The 19,345-nt window shown below is 44.3% G+C and overlaps 1 protein-coding gene across 4 annotated transcripts in view; it reads left to right on the top strand.

The window, feature by feature from the left end:
- The window catches only part of LOC133552705 (equilibrative nucleobase transporter 1-like), a 43,339-nt gene that overhangs the window by 8,931 nt on the left and 15,063 nt on the right, over nucleotides 1-19,345 (top strand). For 3 of the 4 annotated variants that reach the window (XM_061900098.1, XM_061900100.1, XM_061900101.1), the window contains exons 6-9: nucleotides 2,991-3,083; nucleotides 3,185-3,324; nucleotides 10,056-10,156; nucleotides 12,994-13,137. In XM_061900098.1, the coding sequence (XP_061756082.1) occupies nucleotides 2,991-3,083; nucleotides 3,185-3,324; nucleotides 10,056-10,156; nucleotides 12,994-13,137 (478 nt within the window). The remainder of the gene's footprint in view (nucleotides 1-2,990; nucleotides 3,084-3,184; nucleotides 3,325-10,055; nucleotides 10,157-12,993; nucleotides 13,138-19,345) is intronic. The other variant, XM_061900102.1, reaches the window with a different exon arrangement.

The following is a 19,345-nucleotide window of genomic DNA, read 5'->3' as shown; positions in this document are numbered from 1 at the left end:
AACTATTATGTTAGATCCACTATGGACTGGAATCTCACTATTATGTTGGATCCACTATGGACTGGAATCTCACTATTATGTTAGATCCACTATGGACTGGACTCTCACTATTATGTTGGATCCACTATGGACTGGACTCTCACTATTATGTTGGATCCACTATGGACTGGAATCTCACTATTATGTTAGATCCACTATGGACTGAACTCTCACACTATTATGTTAGATCCGCTATGGACTGGAATCTCACTATTATATAACGTCCACTTTGGACTGGACTCTCAAACTATTATGTTAGGTCCACTATGGACTGGAATCTCACTATTATGTTGGATCCACTATGGACTGGAATCTCACTATTATGTTAGATCCACTATGGACTGGACTCTCAAACTATTATGTTAGATCCGCTATGGACTGGAATCTCACTATTATGTTAGATCCACTATGGACTGGACTCTCACTATTATGTTGGATCCACTATGGACTGGAATCTCACTATTATGTTGGATCCACTATGGACTGGACTCTCAAACTATTATGTTAGATCCGCTATGGACTGGAATCTCACTATTATGTTAGATCCACTATGGACTGGACTCTCAAACTATTATGTTAGATCCACTATAAACTGGACTCTCAAACTATTATGTTAGATCCACTATGGACTGGAATCTCACTATTATGTTGGATCCACTATGGACTGGACTCTCACTATTATGTTGGATCCACTATGGACTGGACTCTCACTATTATGTTGGATCCACTATGGACTGGAATCTCACTATTATGTTAGATCCACTATGGACTGGACTCTCACACTATTATGTTAGATCCGCTATGGACTGGAATCTCACTATTATGTTACATCCACTTTGGACTGGACTCACACTATTTTGTTAGATCCACTACGGACTGGACTCTCACTATTATGTTAAATCCACTATGGACTGGACTCACACTATTTTGTTCGATCCACTACGGACTGGACTCTCACACTATTGTGTTAGATCCACTAAGGACTGGACTCAAACTATTATGTTGGATCCACTATGGACTGGACTCACACTATTTTGTTCGATCCACTACGGACTGGACTCTCACACTATTACATTAGATCCACTACAGACTGGACTCTCACACTATTGTGTTAGATCCACTAAGGACTGGACTCAAACTATTATGTTGGATCCACTATGGACTGGACTCTCACTGTTATGTTAGAACCACTATGGACTGGACTCTCACTATTATGTTGGATCCACTATGGACTGGACTCTCACACTATTATGTTAGATCCACTATGGACTGGACTCTCACACTATTACATTAGATCCACTACAGACTGGACTCTCACACTATTGTGTTAGATCCACTAAGGACTGGACTCAAACTATTATGTTAGATCCACTATGGACTGGACTCACACTATTATGTTAGATCCACTACGGACTGGACTCTCACACTATTATGTTAGATCCACTATGGACTGGACTCACACTATTATGTTGGATCTACTATGGACTGGACTCTCACACTATTTTGTTAGATCCACTATGGACTGGACTCTCACACTATTACATTAGATCCACTACAGACTGGACTCTCACACTATTGTGTTAGATCCACTAAGGACTGGACTCAAACTATTATGTTAGATCCACTATGGACTGGACTCACACTATTATGTTAGATCCACTACGGACTGGACTCTCACACTATTATGTTAGATCCACTATGGACTGGAATCTCACTATTGTGTTAGATCCACTACAGACTGGACTTTCACACTATTATGTTAGATCCACTATGGACTGGACTCACACTATTTTGTTAGATCCACTATGGACTGGACTCTCACACTATTGTGTTAGATCCACTAAGGACTGGACTCACACTATTATGTTAGATCCATTATGGACTGGACTCACACTATTATGTTAGATCCACTATGGACTGGACTCTCACACTATTTTGTTAGATCCACTATGGACTGGACTCTCACACTATTACATTAGATCCACTACAGACTGGACTCTCACACTATTGTGTTAGATCCACTAAGGACTGGACTCAAACTATTATGTTAGATCCACTATGGACTGGACTCACACTATTATGTTAGATCCACTACGGACTGGACTCTCACACTATTATGTTAGATCCACTATGGACTGGAATCTCACTATTGTGTTAGATCCACTACAGACTGGACTTTCACACTATTATGTTAGATCCACTATGGACTGGACTCACACTATTTTGTTAGATCCACTATGGACTGGACTCTCACACTATTGTGTTAGATCCACTAAGGACTGGACTCACACTATTATGTTAGATCCATTATGGACTGGACTCACACTATTATGTTAGATCCACTATGGACTGGACTCTCACTCTTACGTTAGATCCACTATGGACTGGAATCTCACTATTGTGTTAGATTCACTATGGACTGGACTTTCACACTATTATGTTAGATCCACTATGGACTGGACTCTCACTCTTACGTTAGATCCACTATGGACAGGAATCTCACTATTGTGTTAGATCCACTATGGACTGGACTTTCACGCTATTATGTTAGATCCACAACGGACTGGACTTTCACAATATTATGTTAGATCAACTATGGACTGGACTCTCACTATTATTTTAGATCCACTATTGGGGTTTTCTCATCGTCATTCTCACTGACATCCCACTGGGCTGTGAGTTTTTCCTTGCCCTTATGTGGGATCTGAACCGAGGATGTCGTTGTGGCTTGTGCAGCCCTTTGAGACACATGTGATTTAGGGATGTATAAATAAACATTGATTGACTGATTGATTGACACTGAGGGCAAAGATAACTGCCATGTGGCCCTCAATTAAAAGGAGTTTGACACCGCCTGTTTGAAATCAACTTAAATCATAACCAATTCACACTTGACTAAATGTACCAAGAAGGCGCAACAGACTCTGATTTGAACTATTTTACTTCCCAAGGTGGCAAATCTGTTCCCCAACAATCGGTCCACCGTCATCACTCTTCTCAACGGGGCTTTTGACTCTTCCCCAGCAATCTTCCTCATCATTAAGGTGGGGAGATTTTGTCATCGTTGTCCCTCTTATAATTTTTTTTTTTATCTTTTCATTTTTACGGAGATGTTATGAACTGAAAGTTATTTTTACTCCTACAGTTGGTATTTGAGGCTGGAATATCTCTTCGAGACAGTTTCCTGTTCCTGTCAGCCTGCAGCATCATACACGTGCTGAGGACTGTCTTCCTGTTACCCAGACTCATCATTCCATACCCTCTTCCAGATCACTACACATTTGGGTATGAACCCTAGAGCGGATGATGCGTATTTCTGGTCTTGTTACCCTCGTCCAGACAGAAGGGTGACATGGCAGTGCGGCTTGATCAAAAGAGACATTGGAGACGCTTTACTCAACCGAAAGTTGCTTTATTACAAGTGAGCATCTTTATACAGGACTGCAGTTCCTGGAGGAGGTCAGGTCAAGAACATGAGGCATTCCTAAATGGGAGAAGCCAAAGCGTCAGTTTTCATATTCCTGTCAGGTTCAAACACTGATGACATCTATCAAACAGACAAGAAGCAAGGAATCATGCAGAGGCAGAGTTCAATTTAGCTCATGAGGAGAACGCAAATGACTGTGACTTAAATGCTTCAGTAGAAGATTTGAGAAACACCTTGTAGTGCAGCTTGGACACATCTTCAGTAAAGAACCAAGGTTCATTGGGTGTTTCGGGTCTTTGAGCTCTAGACACCCTCGCCTAGGCGACCCAACCGGGGCTGATCAGGCCCCGGATTGTGTCCAAGCAGCGTGCTACTCCATCTGTCTCCCTTCTTGATCCACAACCATCTTGAGGCTTTCTCAGCAGCCTTGCTGATATTTCTAGTGGTTTTTTTCTCCAGCAACCCTCTGATTCCAAGAAGTCTGAATGTTTGATTCACAGATTTCCCTAGAAAGCCCCTGCAGCCCACTTCTATAGGCTCACAGCGGGCCCTCCAGCTGCTTTCTCTGCACGCCTCGACCAGCTCAAGGTACTTGGCCTTCTTTCGCTCATGGGCCTCCTCCATCCAGTCTTCCCATGGGACTGTAAGTTCCAGCAGCACAACAGGCTTCACTGAGTCAGAAGTTAAAACAAGGTCTGGCCTCGGTGATGTCCTAGCTATGTGCTCTGGAAACTTCAGCTGTCCGCCGAGATCCACCTGAAGCCGCCAGTCACGGGCTGTGGCGAGCAGTCCAGTTGGGGCCTTACGTCCTGCCTGTGGTTTTCCCCCTGCTTTGACGAAGGAGATGCTGTGCCTGACTGGGAGATGGTGTTTGCTCTGCTGAATTCCAGTGCCAATGGTGTCTGCTATTGCCTTCAGCACCTGGTTGTGGCGCCAAGTGTACCTCCCCTCTCCCAGGGCTTTAGGGCAGCAGCTCAGGATGTGTTCCAGGGAACCCTGTGCTTTGCACAATGGACATTTAGGTGTTTCTGCTAGCCCCCAGCAATTAACATTTGATGGACTTGGGAGGACATCATACACTGACTGGATCAGGAACTTGAGTCTTGCTGGTTCTGACTTCCAAAGTTCTGTCCAGGTGATCTTCCAGGTAGATGCGTGGTCCCAATTTGTCCCGGCTCCTTGCTGGCGCATGGTAACTGTCTTGTTCTGACGTTCCGCCTCCACCTCTGCACGGATCTCTCCCTGCACCATTAGCCGTCTCTCTTGACCCTGGGCTTTGTCGTAGCGTGGTCTTGTATGGCTACCCAGCCCAGCTCGTCCTACTACCACATCACCTACTAAGACGCCATGTCTCAGCCTTGCTTCTGCCAGGTCGACGGCCTCTTGTGCCTTCCACTTCCTCCCAGTTCTGACCTGGATGCCAGCAGAGGAGACTCTGGTGTCAGATGAGTCTCTGTAAAGTAACACCTCCCTGGCTCTGGTGACTTTAAACTCCTCGGTCAATCCGGTGAAGAGAAGCTGCAGCTTGTTGGTGTGCCCATACAGGGCGATGCTTCTTAGGCTCTTCGGCAAGCCCAGCCACCCACGCAGGTGCTGGCTGATGTTGCGTTCAAAGCCCTCCACAATGGTTACTGGGACTTCGTAGATGAGCAGCGGCCAAAGGATTCTTGGCAGGATGCCATGCTGTCAAGCCAAAGGACAGCCAAGTCTCCTTGATTTTCCCTTGCATCCCGGATCACGTGGGTAACCACTCCTGTGTTCCAAGCAGCCTGGCATGCCTGGGACTCCTCCCTTCTGCACTGTGGTGTCGATGTAGGAATTCCTCAGGAGGTACTCTTTCAACCTGTTGACAAGAATCTTGAAAAGAACTTGCCTTCCACGCTGAGCAGGGACATGGTGCGGAACTGCGTGATGTCACTTGCATTCTCCTCCTTTGGTATCCATACTTCCTCTGCATGGCGTCACTGCTTGGCGGCCTTCCCCCTCCGCCATACTACCCTGATGAGTCCCCACAACCTCCCCAGGAGTCTCGGGCAATGCTTGTAGACTTTGTATGGCACTTCACTCGGACCTGGGGCTGCGCTGGTCCTAGCGGCTCGGAAGGTGTCCCTGACTTCTGCCAAGGTGGGCTCTTTGATGTTAAACCGGAAGGAGGGTTCTGATGGTGTGGTTAGTCCTCTGCAGGGGGGCAAATCTTCTTCTCTCCTACTGTCACTGTATGTGTTCCAGAGGTGCTGATTGATCTCCTCTTCAGAGCAGACAAGGATCCCGCGCCGCTTCTGCCCCAGCAGCTGTTTCGTAAATCCAAAAGAGTAAACTCATTTGTATACTCTAGCCTTTAAATAGACTCCCTTTTTAGAACAGTTGATCTGCTGTTTCTTTTCTTTTTCTCCTCTGTCCCACTCTCCCTTGTGGAGGGGGTCCGGTCCGGTGGCCATGGATGAGGTGCTGGCTGTCCTGAGTCGGGACCCAGGATGGACCGCTCGTCCAGAGTCGGGACCGAGGATGGACCGCTCGCCTGTGTATCGGCTGGGACATCTCTGCGCTGCTGATCCGTCTTCGCTTGGGGTGGTTTCCTGCTGGCTCCACTGTGGGCGGGACTCTCTCTGCTGTGTTGGATCCACTTTGGACTGGACTCTCACGGTTGTGTTGGATCCACTATGGATTGAACTTTCACAGTATCATGTTAGACCCGCTCGACATCCATTGTTTTCGGTTCCCCTAGAGGTGGGGGGGAGTTGGCCACATATGCGTTCCTCTCCAAGGTTTCTCATAGTCATCATTGTCACCGACGTCCCACTGGGTGTGAGTCCCACTGGGTGTGAGTTTACTTTGCCCTTATGTGGGCTCTACCGGGGATGTCATTGTGGTTTGTGCAGCCCTTTGTGACACTAGTGATTTAGGGCTATATAAATAATCATTGATGATTGATTGATTGACAGTCTCGCCCTACGCTCTAAGGTTCACCTCCCGCCTCCCTCTATTTATACAGGAGTTCCACAGTCAACATCACTGAGGCTGCCTCTAAAAGGAGTGGCCACATACATTATGCAAAGCAGGTCCAGTACGCACAATAAGTGACAGAATGTGCTGGGGCCTTGTGATTGCCTTGTTTCTGCTGTCTGCGAGCTGTCATCTTATCTTCGTTGAGGTCCTTGGCTGTTAGCGGGCTAAAACAAAAATAAGATCTGCGGCTGAGGCCACCCCTCAGACAAGAAGTTTTGTCCTTGCACAGATAGAAAAAATGCAGCTTGAGCACAATAGCTAATAACTATAGCAACAGACTTTAGGCATACTAAAGTTACATCCATCCATCCGTTTCCTACCGCTTATTTCCCTGTGGGGTCGCGGGGGGCGCTGGTGCCTATCTCAGCTACAATCGGGCGGAAGGCGGGGTACACCCTGGACAAGTCGCCACCTTATCGCAGGGCCAACACAGATAGACCGACAACATTCACACTCATATTCACACACTAGGGCCAATTTTGTGTTGCCAATCAACCTATCCCCAGGTGCATGTCTTTGGAGGTAGGAGGAAGCCGGAGTACCCGGAGGGAACCCACGCATTCACGTGGAGGACATAATAAAGTTTGTGTGATAATATATATTCATGATTATTCTAACAATTCCACCTTCCTGTCTCTGGGTGTGTGCTAAGTCAGGACAGCACATCCTGACCATAAAAGGAGATGTTTGTGTTTAAGTGTCTGGAAAACATCTGTAGGTCATAACTTAAATGTTGGCGTTGAGCTAGACAGGTAGTCTCTTCTCAAGGATAGGGCTATCACTTTTGCACTCACAATTAGGGCCTCTTTCCTACAAGAAGTGATCCAATCCACCTGCAAATGTTCAAGCAAAGGGGCCTTATCTTATTATCTGCTCACACTGAAATACCACTATTTAATTAAACTTGGTGGTTTGCTTTATCAGAATCAGAAATACTTGAATAATCCCCGAGGGGAAATTTACATTTTCAACACAAGCCCATTCAAGATCAGACAAACATTACAGGGAGACAGAACAGGACCAAACATTACAGGGAGACGGAACAGGACCAAACATTACAGGTAGACAGAACAGGACCAAACATTACAGGGAGACAGAACAGGACCAAACATTACAGGGAGACAGAACAGGACCAAACATTACAGGGAGACAGAACAGGACCAAACATTACAGGGAGACAGAACAGGACCAAACATTACAGGGAGACAGAACAGGACCAAACATTACAGGGAGACGGAACAGGACCAAACATTACAGGGAGACAGAACAGGACCAAACATTACAGGGAGACAGAACAGGACCAAACATTACAGGGAGACAGAACAGGACCAAACATTACAGGGAGACAGAAGAGGACCAAACATTACAGGGTGACAGAACAGGATCGCTGAAGGGTCTGCCAACTTCCGGTGCCCCTTACAAAAAAGGTGAGGAACAGGTAAACGCTGGGGACAGGGTTGGGGGGGGAAAAAAAAATAAATCTGTCAAAGCCTGGGCCCCTGGAGAGGAGGTCCAGACTGAGGTCAAGGGGGAAACAACTCATAGCCATAGCACACATAAACATGTGTGTAAGAGGGAAACATCAAAGAACACAAAGGACATTAAAGACATTAAAAGAGCAGAGTTGATGAAACCAGCCACTTCTATACACAGCCACAAAAGTAAAACAACAACAAGAAAACAAAAAAAGAACATATACACTGTGGTGGCCTCTGCGGTGTTCCACGCATCGTCTGCGGGGGTGGGGGTAGCACGGCCAGAGACAGGAGCAGACCCAACAAAGCAACCAAGAGACGCGACTCCACCCTCGGCCGCCCACCAACTCTCAGCCAGTGTCCAGGCCAACTCAGGCACTCTCCAAGATAGAATGGAATAGAATAGAACAGAACAGAATACTGTAGAATAGAATGGACTTTATTGTTATTATATTTGCATATAACGAGATTAAGGACTCCAACTTAAGGTGCAGTAGTGTAAACAAATATGAAATAAAAATGAATCACACAAGAAGTATTAAAGTAAAAAAATAAGAACTGAAATAAACAGACTATTATCTAATAAAAACAATAAGCAATCCTGTACCATATGCAAAACAATATACAACATACTGTGCAATATACAGAACAAGAGTACCAGAGTTATAAAGTAATGACAATTGATAGATAGATAGATAGATAGATAGATAGATAGATAGATAGATAGATAGATAGATAGATAGATAGATAGATAGATAGATAGATAGATAGATAGATAGATAAATAGGTATTTATTGTCATTGCACAAGTAGAACGAAACTTTGTTTTCAGCACAAACCCGTTCAAGATGAGACAAACAAACAGTGTACAAGGTTACAGAACAAGAACGCTGATGAGTCGCCACAAGGCGCCCCGTAAAAGATGGGAAAAAAGGTCAAACGCTGGGAAAGGAAGAGTAAAAAAATACAATCCAGACTGGACTCCTACGGGGGCCCAGTCTAGTACTGAACAGGCTCCTCTGGCTACTGATAACGCTATGCAGAGTGTGATTGGCATCATCCAGGATGCTCACTAGTTTGTCAACAGTCCTCTTCTCTGCCACCCTCACCTGTGAGTCCAGTTTCATTCCGATTTTATAACCGGCCCGCCTGATCAGTTTCACAAGTCTGGAGCTGTCCTTCTTAGATGTACTGCCCCCCCAGCACACTACCATGTAGAACAGAACACTGACAACCACAGACTGGTAGTACATCCACAGGAGTTTTCTACAAATGTTGAAGGAGTGCAGTCTCCTGAGGAAGTACAGCCTGCTCTGTCCTTTCTTGTACTGGTGGTCCGTGTTAACAGTCCAGTCCAGCTTATTGTCCACCCAAACCCCGAGGTACTTGAATGAGTCCACGGTCTGTACCTCAACTCCCTCGATCACAATAGGTTGTGACCGTGGACTCGACCTCTCAAAGTCAATGACCAGCTCCTTGGTCTTTGACGGATTGAGCTGCAAGAGGTTCGTGTGGCACCAGACAACAAAGTCCCTCACCAGGTTCCGAAACTCCTCCTCTCTGCCATCCCTGATGCACCCGACGATGGCTGTGTCATCCGCGTACTTCTGGATGTGACACAGCTCTGAGTTGTAGCAGAAGTCAGCGGTGTACAGGGTGAAGAGAGGAGGGGCCAGCACCGTTCCCTGCGGTGCTCCGGTGCTGCTGATGACAGTGTCAGACGTGATGTCCTTCAGTCTGACGTACTGTGGCCTGTCGGTGAGGTAGTTCGAAATCCAGGCAACCAGGCAGGGGCCCACTCGCATTTTGTAGAGCTTGTCCTGGAGGAGGCGGGGCTGGATGGTATTAAAGGCACTCGAGAAGTCCAGGAACAGGATCCTCACAGTGCCATTTCCCTTATCCAGGTGTGAGTGGGCTCAATGCAGCAGGTAAAGGATAGCATCCTCCACACCACATTTGTTGATGTTTGAAAAAGATTCAAGTTTCATATTTTATTAACTAGAGTCAAAGTCTAATACTGGACTAAATTTGTTGTGCATGATTTAATTTGTCATTGAAAAGTGGTGTAATGTTGCTTTGTCACTCTCTCCCAAACTACTGCAACCTCAGGTTGACCTGTGGAAAATCAAAGAAGTCAGAAGAGTCCGTGAATTTTGACCCTCAGACAACAGATGAAGTGCAACATGTAAACAAGGAACCAGCGACACCAGGTACAGTGGTGCTAGAACTGTTGACACATACAAGGTACAGTGGTGCTAGAACTGTTGACACAAAAAAGGTACAGTGGTGCTAGAACTGTTGACACATACAAGGTACAGTGGTGCTGGAACTGTTGACACAAACAAGGTACAGTGGTGCTAGAACTGTTGACACAAACAAGGTACAGTGATGCTGGAACTGTTGACACAAACAAGGTACAGTGGTGATAGAACTGTTGACACAAACAAGGTACAGTGATGCTGGAACTGTTGACACAAACAAGGTACAGTGGTGATAGAACTGTTGACACAAATAAGGTACAGTGGTGCTTGAACTGTTGACACAATCAAGTTCAAATCATTCAGTGACACAACTCATAACTCAATATCCCGTACTGTACTGTCTCGTGTAAAACTTCATACCACTAGTTACTGTCAGTTGAAAGTCTTTGATTATTACGGTTTCATCAACTGTAATGTGTTACATAACTTCAGGATTATTTTTCATGTTTATTCACCAACTGTCAAATACCATGAAAGTTCTTCATTTAGGTCCTTGTCATCTCAGGGGGTTCAATTGCAACCGGACTGTTTGGTTTGTCTAAGAAGATGTTTCATCTCTCATCCGAGTAGACTTCATCAGTTCGCGCTCATAGACTTAGATGGGTCAGATCTGGCACAGCATAGACGGGCAAACTCTTCGGGCCAAGACTCAGCTGTCTACCTACACCCTAGGGAGAAACGGAACTCCTTAGAGAACAAAAATGTACAGATTCTAGACAGGCAGGACGGATGGTGCGAAAGAGGATTGAGGGAAGTAATCTATATCAAGGTTGAAAAAACATCTCTGAATAGAGAAGGTGGTCTTTGACACCACCTGTCTCCCATATACAACACTGTCCTTTCAACTGTTGTGTATTTGTTGGTCGTGTGATGGGTGATGAGCCAAGAAGATGCCAACGAGGAATCGTCAAACAAAAAGCTTTGTTTGTTTCAGCGAACCTCAGACTGGAACTGCAGCTTCCAGGAGAAAGAGTATGGGCCTGATTACTCTTCTGATGTCGTCTCGGACCACTGTCTCTAGATACCCCTTACACGAAGACCCCCATTCTTTGTGACTCTAGCCTTGGAGCCGGCGAGTATGGACAAATCCTCTGATTGGTCTGAGTCGGGTGACCTCCGACCCCTATCCTCTACTCCTACCTGTGAGGGCTTCTTACGAGATGTCGCTAATGTTTTTATAATCACTCCTAAAATCCAAACCTGCATTCCTTTAGGAGTCTGATTGTCCTGGGGGCAAGGGCCACCACTCTCTGGAGAGCTATGATGGGCATCTGCACTTGAAGTTATCTAAGGGCATATTTTAAGTTACGTTAAAGTACCAATGATTGTCACACACACAATAGGTGTGGCGGAATTTGTCCTCTGCATTTGACCCGTCCCCTTGATCAGCCCCTAGGAAGTGAGGAGAGCAGTTTATGGTGATTCAACCCCCAATTCCAACCCTTGATGCTGAGTGCCAAGCCGGGAGGCAATTTTTTTTTATAGTCTTTGGTATGACTCGGCCGGGATTTGAACTCCCAACCTACTGATCTCAGGGCCGACACTCTAACCACTAGGCCACTGAGTAGGTAAATGATTTAAATGCTTCTGTGACCAAATACAAATATATGACAGTCCACAATCATATAACAAAATGGTACACGGTATGATTCACCGCACAACCATTCCTACAAGACTCTGCCATTTAGCCTCCAACAAATAACAGGAGTTAGAAACGACTTTCTGTTTTTTAAATGATTGATTGAAACTTTTATTAGTAGAGTTGCACAGTACAGTACATATTCTGTACAATTGACCACTAAACGGTAACACCCCAATAAGTCTTTCAACTGGTTTAAGTCGGGGTCCACGTTAATCAATTCATGGTCACACAGAAGGTGACCAGAATGTAATTTTTACCATTTGTTTACAACTGAATGGAATGCTTACGCGGGGGTTTCCGACTATTTTGGACTGGTAGTCGTCGATCTACAGTGATTGTTCTGCCACACAATACCTCAATGCTAACGAGGTAAAATTACACTTCAACAAATGTTGGCTTTGACAGTTAGGATTGCTTGTTTGCATCAAAACAGTCGTTTTTCTCACTACCCCAGGATGACCTTGCCCAGGCACACCATCTTGGTTTTTGGAGTATTAATATTTGGGATTTTGGCGCCACCTTTTGATTGATTGATTGAAAATTTTATTAGTAGCCTGCTGGACTAGATCTGACCAATCTGAGTCTATGAGCACAAACTGATGAAGCCTACTCGGATGAGCGGCAGAACGTCTTTTAAGACAAACCAAAGTCTGGTTGCAGCCGATTGAATGCCCTGAGATACATAATATGTTTGATTTTACAGGGGCAGCACGGTGGCATAGGGGTTAGTGCACGTGTCTCACAATAAGCAGGTCCTAAATTCAATCCTGGGCTCGGGATCTTTCTGTTTGAAGTTTGCATGTTCTCCCCGTGACTGCGTGGCTCCCTCCCACCTCCAAAGACATGCACCTGGGGATAGGTTGATTGGAAACACAAAATTGGCCCTAGTGTGTGAATATGAGTGTGAATGTTGTCGGTCTATCTGTGTTGGCCCTGCGATAAGGTGGCGACTTGTCCAGAGTGTACGCCGCCTTCCGGATGGATGGAGGATTTTACGGGAAAATAACAAAACAGAGTATCATTTTATTATTCTACTTTTTGGGCTACTTACAATGCTATTTACTTGAACCATATGTGATATTTGTCTATTTGAATGACACGTCAGTTCATTAAGTAAATATGTATGCCTTCTCCTCTCTTGCAGAAAAAACCTTCCGCGAGTGCGTTCTCTCCAGATTCTTCCTTTTTTCTGTAATTTGGTTGTCTGTGATCCAACTGAGAAATTATCTGTTCATTGGGACTCTCAACCCCACGCTGCAGAGGCTGACTAATGGAGATTCCTCACTCGGTAGGCACACAGGCGCACAAACAACAATTGGTCATATTTACATCCATCCATCCATCCATTTCTACCGCTTGTTCCCTTTTGGGGTCGCGGGGGGCGCTGGCGCCTATCTCAGCTACAATGGGGCGGAAGGCGGTCGTGGTTAAAACGTTTATACACTTTTAAAGAACATAATGTCATGGCTGTCTTTAGTTTCCAATCATTTCTAGAACCTTTATTTTTTTGTGATAGAGTGACAGGAACTCATGCTTGCTGGTCACAAAAAACATTCATGAAGTTTGGTTCTTTTATGAATTTATTATGGCTCTACTGCAAATGTGAGCAAACGTGCTGGGTCAAAAGTATACATTCAGCAATTGTTGTGTAAGGACTGAGGGGAGGTGACGGCAACAGACACCAGGAGGCTGTATGGTTCTAAGTATTTATTATGTAAAGACACTATATATCAGGGTTCGGCAACCCGCGGCTCTGAATTTAGCGCCGCCCTAGTGGCTCTCTGGAGCTTTTTCAAAAATATATGAAAAACGGAAATGATGAGGGGAAAAAAAACATATTTTTAGTTTTAATATGGTTTCTGTAGGAGGACAGACATGACACAAACCTCCCTAATTGCTATAAAGCACACTGTTTATTTTGAACATGCTTCACTGATTCCAGTATTTGGCGAGCGCCGTTTTGTCCTACTAATTTTGGCGGTCTTTGAACTCACCCTAGTTTGTTTACATGTTTAACTTTCTCCAACTTTCTAAGACGTGATTTATGCCACTTCTTTTTCTGTCTCATTTTGTCCACCAAACTTATAACGTTGTGCATGAATGCACAAAGGTGAGTTTTGTTGATGTTATTGACTTGTGTGTGTGTCAGGGCTATTTGTAGACGAACCCCAAGATGTAGAGATGGAGGCAGGCATTGGATAAGAAGACATGATTTAATTAAACTAAACAAGAACAAACAAAAAGCACGCACGTGGGCAGAATAACAAACTAAGAGAGCTAGCACTGGGAGCTAGAAAAACACGAACAGGAGCTTAGCGTGGAAGCTAGCGGGTAGCGAACAGGTAAACAGAAGTCGTACTTGTATAATGAAAAATAAAACGGAAGCAGGGAACAAAAAACAGTAAGCTACAAACATCAACTGAATGTAGCTTACCGCTACGCTGCAAAGACAAGGTACGACACGACAGGAGTGATAACACATCTTAAGAGCGACTAGACGTGACATCGACAAGACAATACAATGATCCAGCCACTGACACAAGACAAAGGAGGTACAAATAGGAGCCGGCTGATTGGCAACAGGTGTGGCCAGATGCCAATCAGCCGCAGCCGAAGGGGAACACAGCACTCAGGGAACAAGACAGGAAGCTGACAAAATAAGAGCACTACACAGGAACTAAAAGACAGGAAATACTAAACACAGGAAACAGACAAATGTAGAGGAAGAAACTAAAACATAGACAAACCGTCAGGGGCAAGCCTGACAGTGTGGAGTGCTAATCAGACATATATGGTCACTGCATGACTGTAAGCTAATCGATGCTAACATGCCATTTGGGCGAGCTGTATGTAGTATATATTGCATTACCATGCCTCATTTGTAGCTATATTTGAGCTCATTTAGTTTCCCTTAAGTCCTCATAATTCAATTTATATCTCATGACACACTATCTGTATGTAATATGGCCTTTATTTTTTTGCGGCTCCAGACAGATTTGTTTTTGTATTTTTGGTCCAATATGGCTCTTTCAACATTTTGGGTTGCCGACCCCTGCTATATATTATAAACAAACAATAATAATTAAACTAACCAAGGAAATGGAGCGTGACACAATCCAAGAGTGTGTCTGTGTAAGACTATGTGTGTAGATTAGCTGTTGAGTGTTACCGTAAATGTTGAACGAGAGCGAAGGAACACGGAAGTCCGTGGGGTAGGCAGGTAATCCAAACGAGCGAGAGGCGTCGAGAGAAATGTGTCCAAGCGGAAGGTGGAGAATCCAAAAGGGCAGTCCGGGAGGCAAGGGGAACAACAGGGGATCACAGGAAAAACACAGGAAGTGCTGCAGGAGGACAACAGGAACATCAGACACAACAGAAACACGGAAGTCACAGGGGAAAAGCGATTTCAGGGGATGGAATCAATCAATCAATCAATGTTTACTTATATAGCCCTAAATCACTAGTGTCTCAAAGGGCTGCACAAACCACTACGACATCCTTGGTAGGCCCACATAAGGGCAAGGAAAACTGGATGCATGACACAGGATGTTTACAAAGGAACAGAAGACTATACTCCGGCATGGCATAGTAGGTTGTGCGGGCTTAAGAAGGAAGCTCGTTCATCCCAGGCAGGCGCGCTGATTGCAGATCTCCTGCAGTTGTGCGGAGGTGCGCCCGCACCAGCGAGGGAACGCCCGTGAGCGTGGCCCGCGGTGCTCTCACTGGAGCACACAGATGGATGAGCGCCGGTGGCAGGAGTCTGAGCCGTAACAGCAATGTTAATATTTGCTTATTCACTGCAATAAGGCGCTTTTGGTAGCCATCCACAAGCTCCTGTTGACCATATTTGTGCAGTTCAGTTAAATGTGTTGGTTTTCTGGCATGGACTTGTTTCTTCAGCATTGTCCACACGTTTAAGTCAGGGCTTCGGGAAGGCCATTCTAAAACCTTCATTCTTGCCTGATGCAGGACGAGGAATAGCTAAACATGCTTCACTACACACCGTAGGAGGATACAATAAATAGCTCATCGGCGTCACAATGTAAACAAACGCCATGGGTGGATCTACACCTGACATCCACTGTAATGACACCAAGTACAGGAGCGTATCTAGTCGATACTACCGAGATTACATCGATATTTTTTAGCATCACAAAATCATTTTATTTATATTGGAATAAAATTGAATATAATGGACTTTGCTGTCATTATATTTGCATATAAAAAGATTAAGGACTCCAATTTAAGGTGCTATAGTGGGAACAAATATGGGATAAAAATAAATGACACAAGAAGTAATAAAGATAAACCTAAGAATTTAAATAAATGACTAATATCCAATAAAAAGAAAAAGTAATCCTGTACGATATATATATTTTATATATATTGTACAACATTATATATTATGTTTATAAACTCAATAAATACGTCCCTGGACACATGAGGACTTTGAATATGACCAATGTATGATCCTGTAACTACTTGGTATCAGATCGATACCCAAAATGTGTGGTATCATCCAAAACTAATGTAAAGTATCAAAGAAGAGAAGAATAAGTGATTAATTACCTTTTAACAGAAGTGTAGATAGAACATGTTGAAGCAGAAAAAAAGCAGATATTAACGGTAAAGTCTTTGTTTGTTACTTACTACTAAAAGACAAGTCGTCTAGTATGTTCACCATTTTATTTAAGGACAAAGTTGCAATAAAAAACTTATGTTTAATGTAGCCTAAGATTTTTTTTTTGTTCAAATAAATCCAATAATGCCATTTGTCAGGTTCAAACACCGATGACATCTATTAGACAAGACAAGAAGCAAAGAAATCAAGCAGAGACAGGATTCAATTTCGCCCATGAGGAGAAAGGTCTGAGCTGCAACGCCGTATAGTCTCTGAAGGCAGTCCCAACGCGCTCCTCCTTTATTTGGCCATCTCCTGATGACATGACATTACATGACTCAGGGGAGGTGGGTCATAAACAGTTCAAAGAAAAGGGTGCCTTGAGCTGTGTCAGGTCCTGCTTCCTCTCCGCTTTTGTAGATCTCGGGTCAGGACAAGGTCTTGCTGCGGCTGTGAATAGATCAAAGAAACCGACACCTCCATGTCGCATCCCATCGCAACACAGTGGAGTTTTACAAGCCGTTTGCTTGATATGATGAAAGACAGCTCTTGTCTTCTCGCAGGGGAACCTGAACTCACAGAAGTTGTGTGATAACTTCTATACAATTATTCTTTTCTTTCTGGCACTCATGGAGGGTGGACGCTCCCCTCTCCTCTCCCCTTATCTCTCCTGCTTGCTTCTTTGTCTTGTCTTGTATTAAAGGGGAACATTATCACAATTTCAGAAGGGTTAAAACCAATAAAAATCCGTTCCCAGTGGCTTATTTTATTTTTCGAATTTTTTTTCAAAATTTAAACCGCCCCGGAATATCCCTAAAAAAATCTTTAAAGTGCTTGATTTTCGCTATGTGCGAAGCCACTGTCCATTTTCCTGTGATGTCATCCAGTGATTCCAATACAAACATAAAGCCGGTTACCACAGCAAGATACAGCGACATTAGCTCGGATTCAGAGTCGGATTTCAGCGGCTTAAGAGATTCAACAGATTACGCATTTATTGAAACGGATGGCTGGAGTATGGAGGCAGATAACAAAAATTAAATTGAAGAAGAAACTGAAGCTATTGACGCTATTCGGCCATGTCTGCGTTAGCATCGCCGGTAAAATGTGCAGACCAAACGATCGGGACTTTTGCATCTTGTGACACTGGAGCAACCTACATCCGTTGATTGGTAAGTGTTTGTTTGGCATTAAATGTGGGTGAAAGGAAACGCTGGATGTATAAATATGGTTTCAAATGTACATACGGCTAGCCTAAATAGCATGGATTAGCTGGCAGTCATGCCGCGACCAAATATGTCTGATTAGCACATAAGTCAATAACATCAACAAAACTCACATTTGTGATTTCATTGACTTAATCGTTGGGAATGCATCTGCTTTGACTGTCGCAGGGTATCCAGACATTCTTGCCATCTCTGTACCATCTCTGTCGTAGCATCGCCGGTAAAAACCAAACGAGGGACGTTTGCATCTCTTGACACTGGAACAACTTAAATCCGTCGATCGGTAAGTGTTTGTTTGGCATTAAATGTGGGTGGAGAGAAAGGTTGGATGCAAATATAGCTACAAATGGAGGCATAATGCTGCAATATGTACATATAGCTAGCCTAAATAACATGTTAGCATCGATTAGCATGCCGTGCTAATCAATGCACATTCCACGTAAGTCAACTTGAATCCGTCCCTGATCGCGTCGTTACACCCTCTGACAACACACCGACGAGGCATGATGTCTCCAAGGTACCGGAAAACAGTCGAAAAAACGGAAAATAACAGAGCTGCTTTGACTTGCTGCGTGTAATGTGGTGGAGAAAAATGGCGTTGACTACCTAGGTGACGTCACGTTCTGACGTCATCGCTCCGAGAGCGATAAACAGAATGGCGTTTAATTCACCAAAATTCACCCATTTAGAGTTCGTAAATCGGTTAACAAAATATATGGTCTTTTTTCTGCAACATCAAGGTATATATTGATGCTTACATAGGTTTGGTGATAATGTTCCCCTTTAACTTTTATGTTGCTTCTTTTTGCGCTGCTCTCCAAATCAACATTGGAACTATTTCACTGGCCTCTACAAAATTAACAAGATCTTGGGTGTGGGGGAACCAGCTTGTCGTGACGGACACACCACGGACTCTTGGGAGAAGAAGGAGGGCCGCGTGCCTGGCGAGCCTTTTCAGTCGAGGACGTGAATATATTTACCTATTCGGAATTATGACAACAAGACATCTGCGGATTGGAGTAAGCCTTGCTTTGGTTTGTCCACAAATTGGAAGTTGCTGGCAGTTTTCAAAGTAACTCAAAGCTGCCTCAAATGATTGGGTGGATACGGGAAGAACTGTGGACACTTGTGATTTTGGATCACATCGGAAAGTCTGCCCCGCAGGATTTTGAGGACCATTCATAGACAATTTAGAGTGGAAAGCAAATTTTATTTTCACTCGTATACAAAACATTCTAACTTGGATTGTTTCCCTGGCTTGGAGACTTTCCCGAAACACCCTTCTCGTCTCTCGTGGACACACTGTAACGTCTTCGGGGCATCGTGATGCGGTTCGTTCTTCCTTGATGCAGATCGGGCTTGGACACAGCGTGAAGGTAAGAAATAATGGTTTATTTAATCTAAAAACAGACTAAGAACAGAAACACTGGTACCAGGCAGAAAAGGCAAACAAACAAAACTAACATGGGAGCTAGAGAAAAAACATAAGCGCTAGCATGGGAGCTAGGGAAATAACATAAAAAAATTGTATAAGCCCAACAGGCAAAACAAAACTACTAGCGAGAGAGCCAGAGGGACAGGAAAGGGATTACCGAGACGAGGATAAAGGTCGTCACAGTTGCGCGAACACAAATTGCGTGTAACACAAA

Source organism: Nerophis ophidion, linkage group LG05, assembly GCF_033978795.1.
Source record: "Nerophis ophidion isolate RoL-2023_Sa linkage group LG05, RoL_Noph_v1.0, whole genome shotgun sequence".
In the NCBI taxonomy this organism is placed as follows: domain Eukaryota; kingdom Metazoa; phylum Chordata; class Actinopteri; order Syngnathiformes; family Syngnathidae; genus Nerophis; species Nerophis ophidion.
This window is presented reverse-complemented; position numbering and strand designations above follow the sequence as displayed.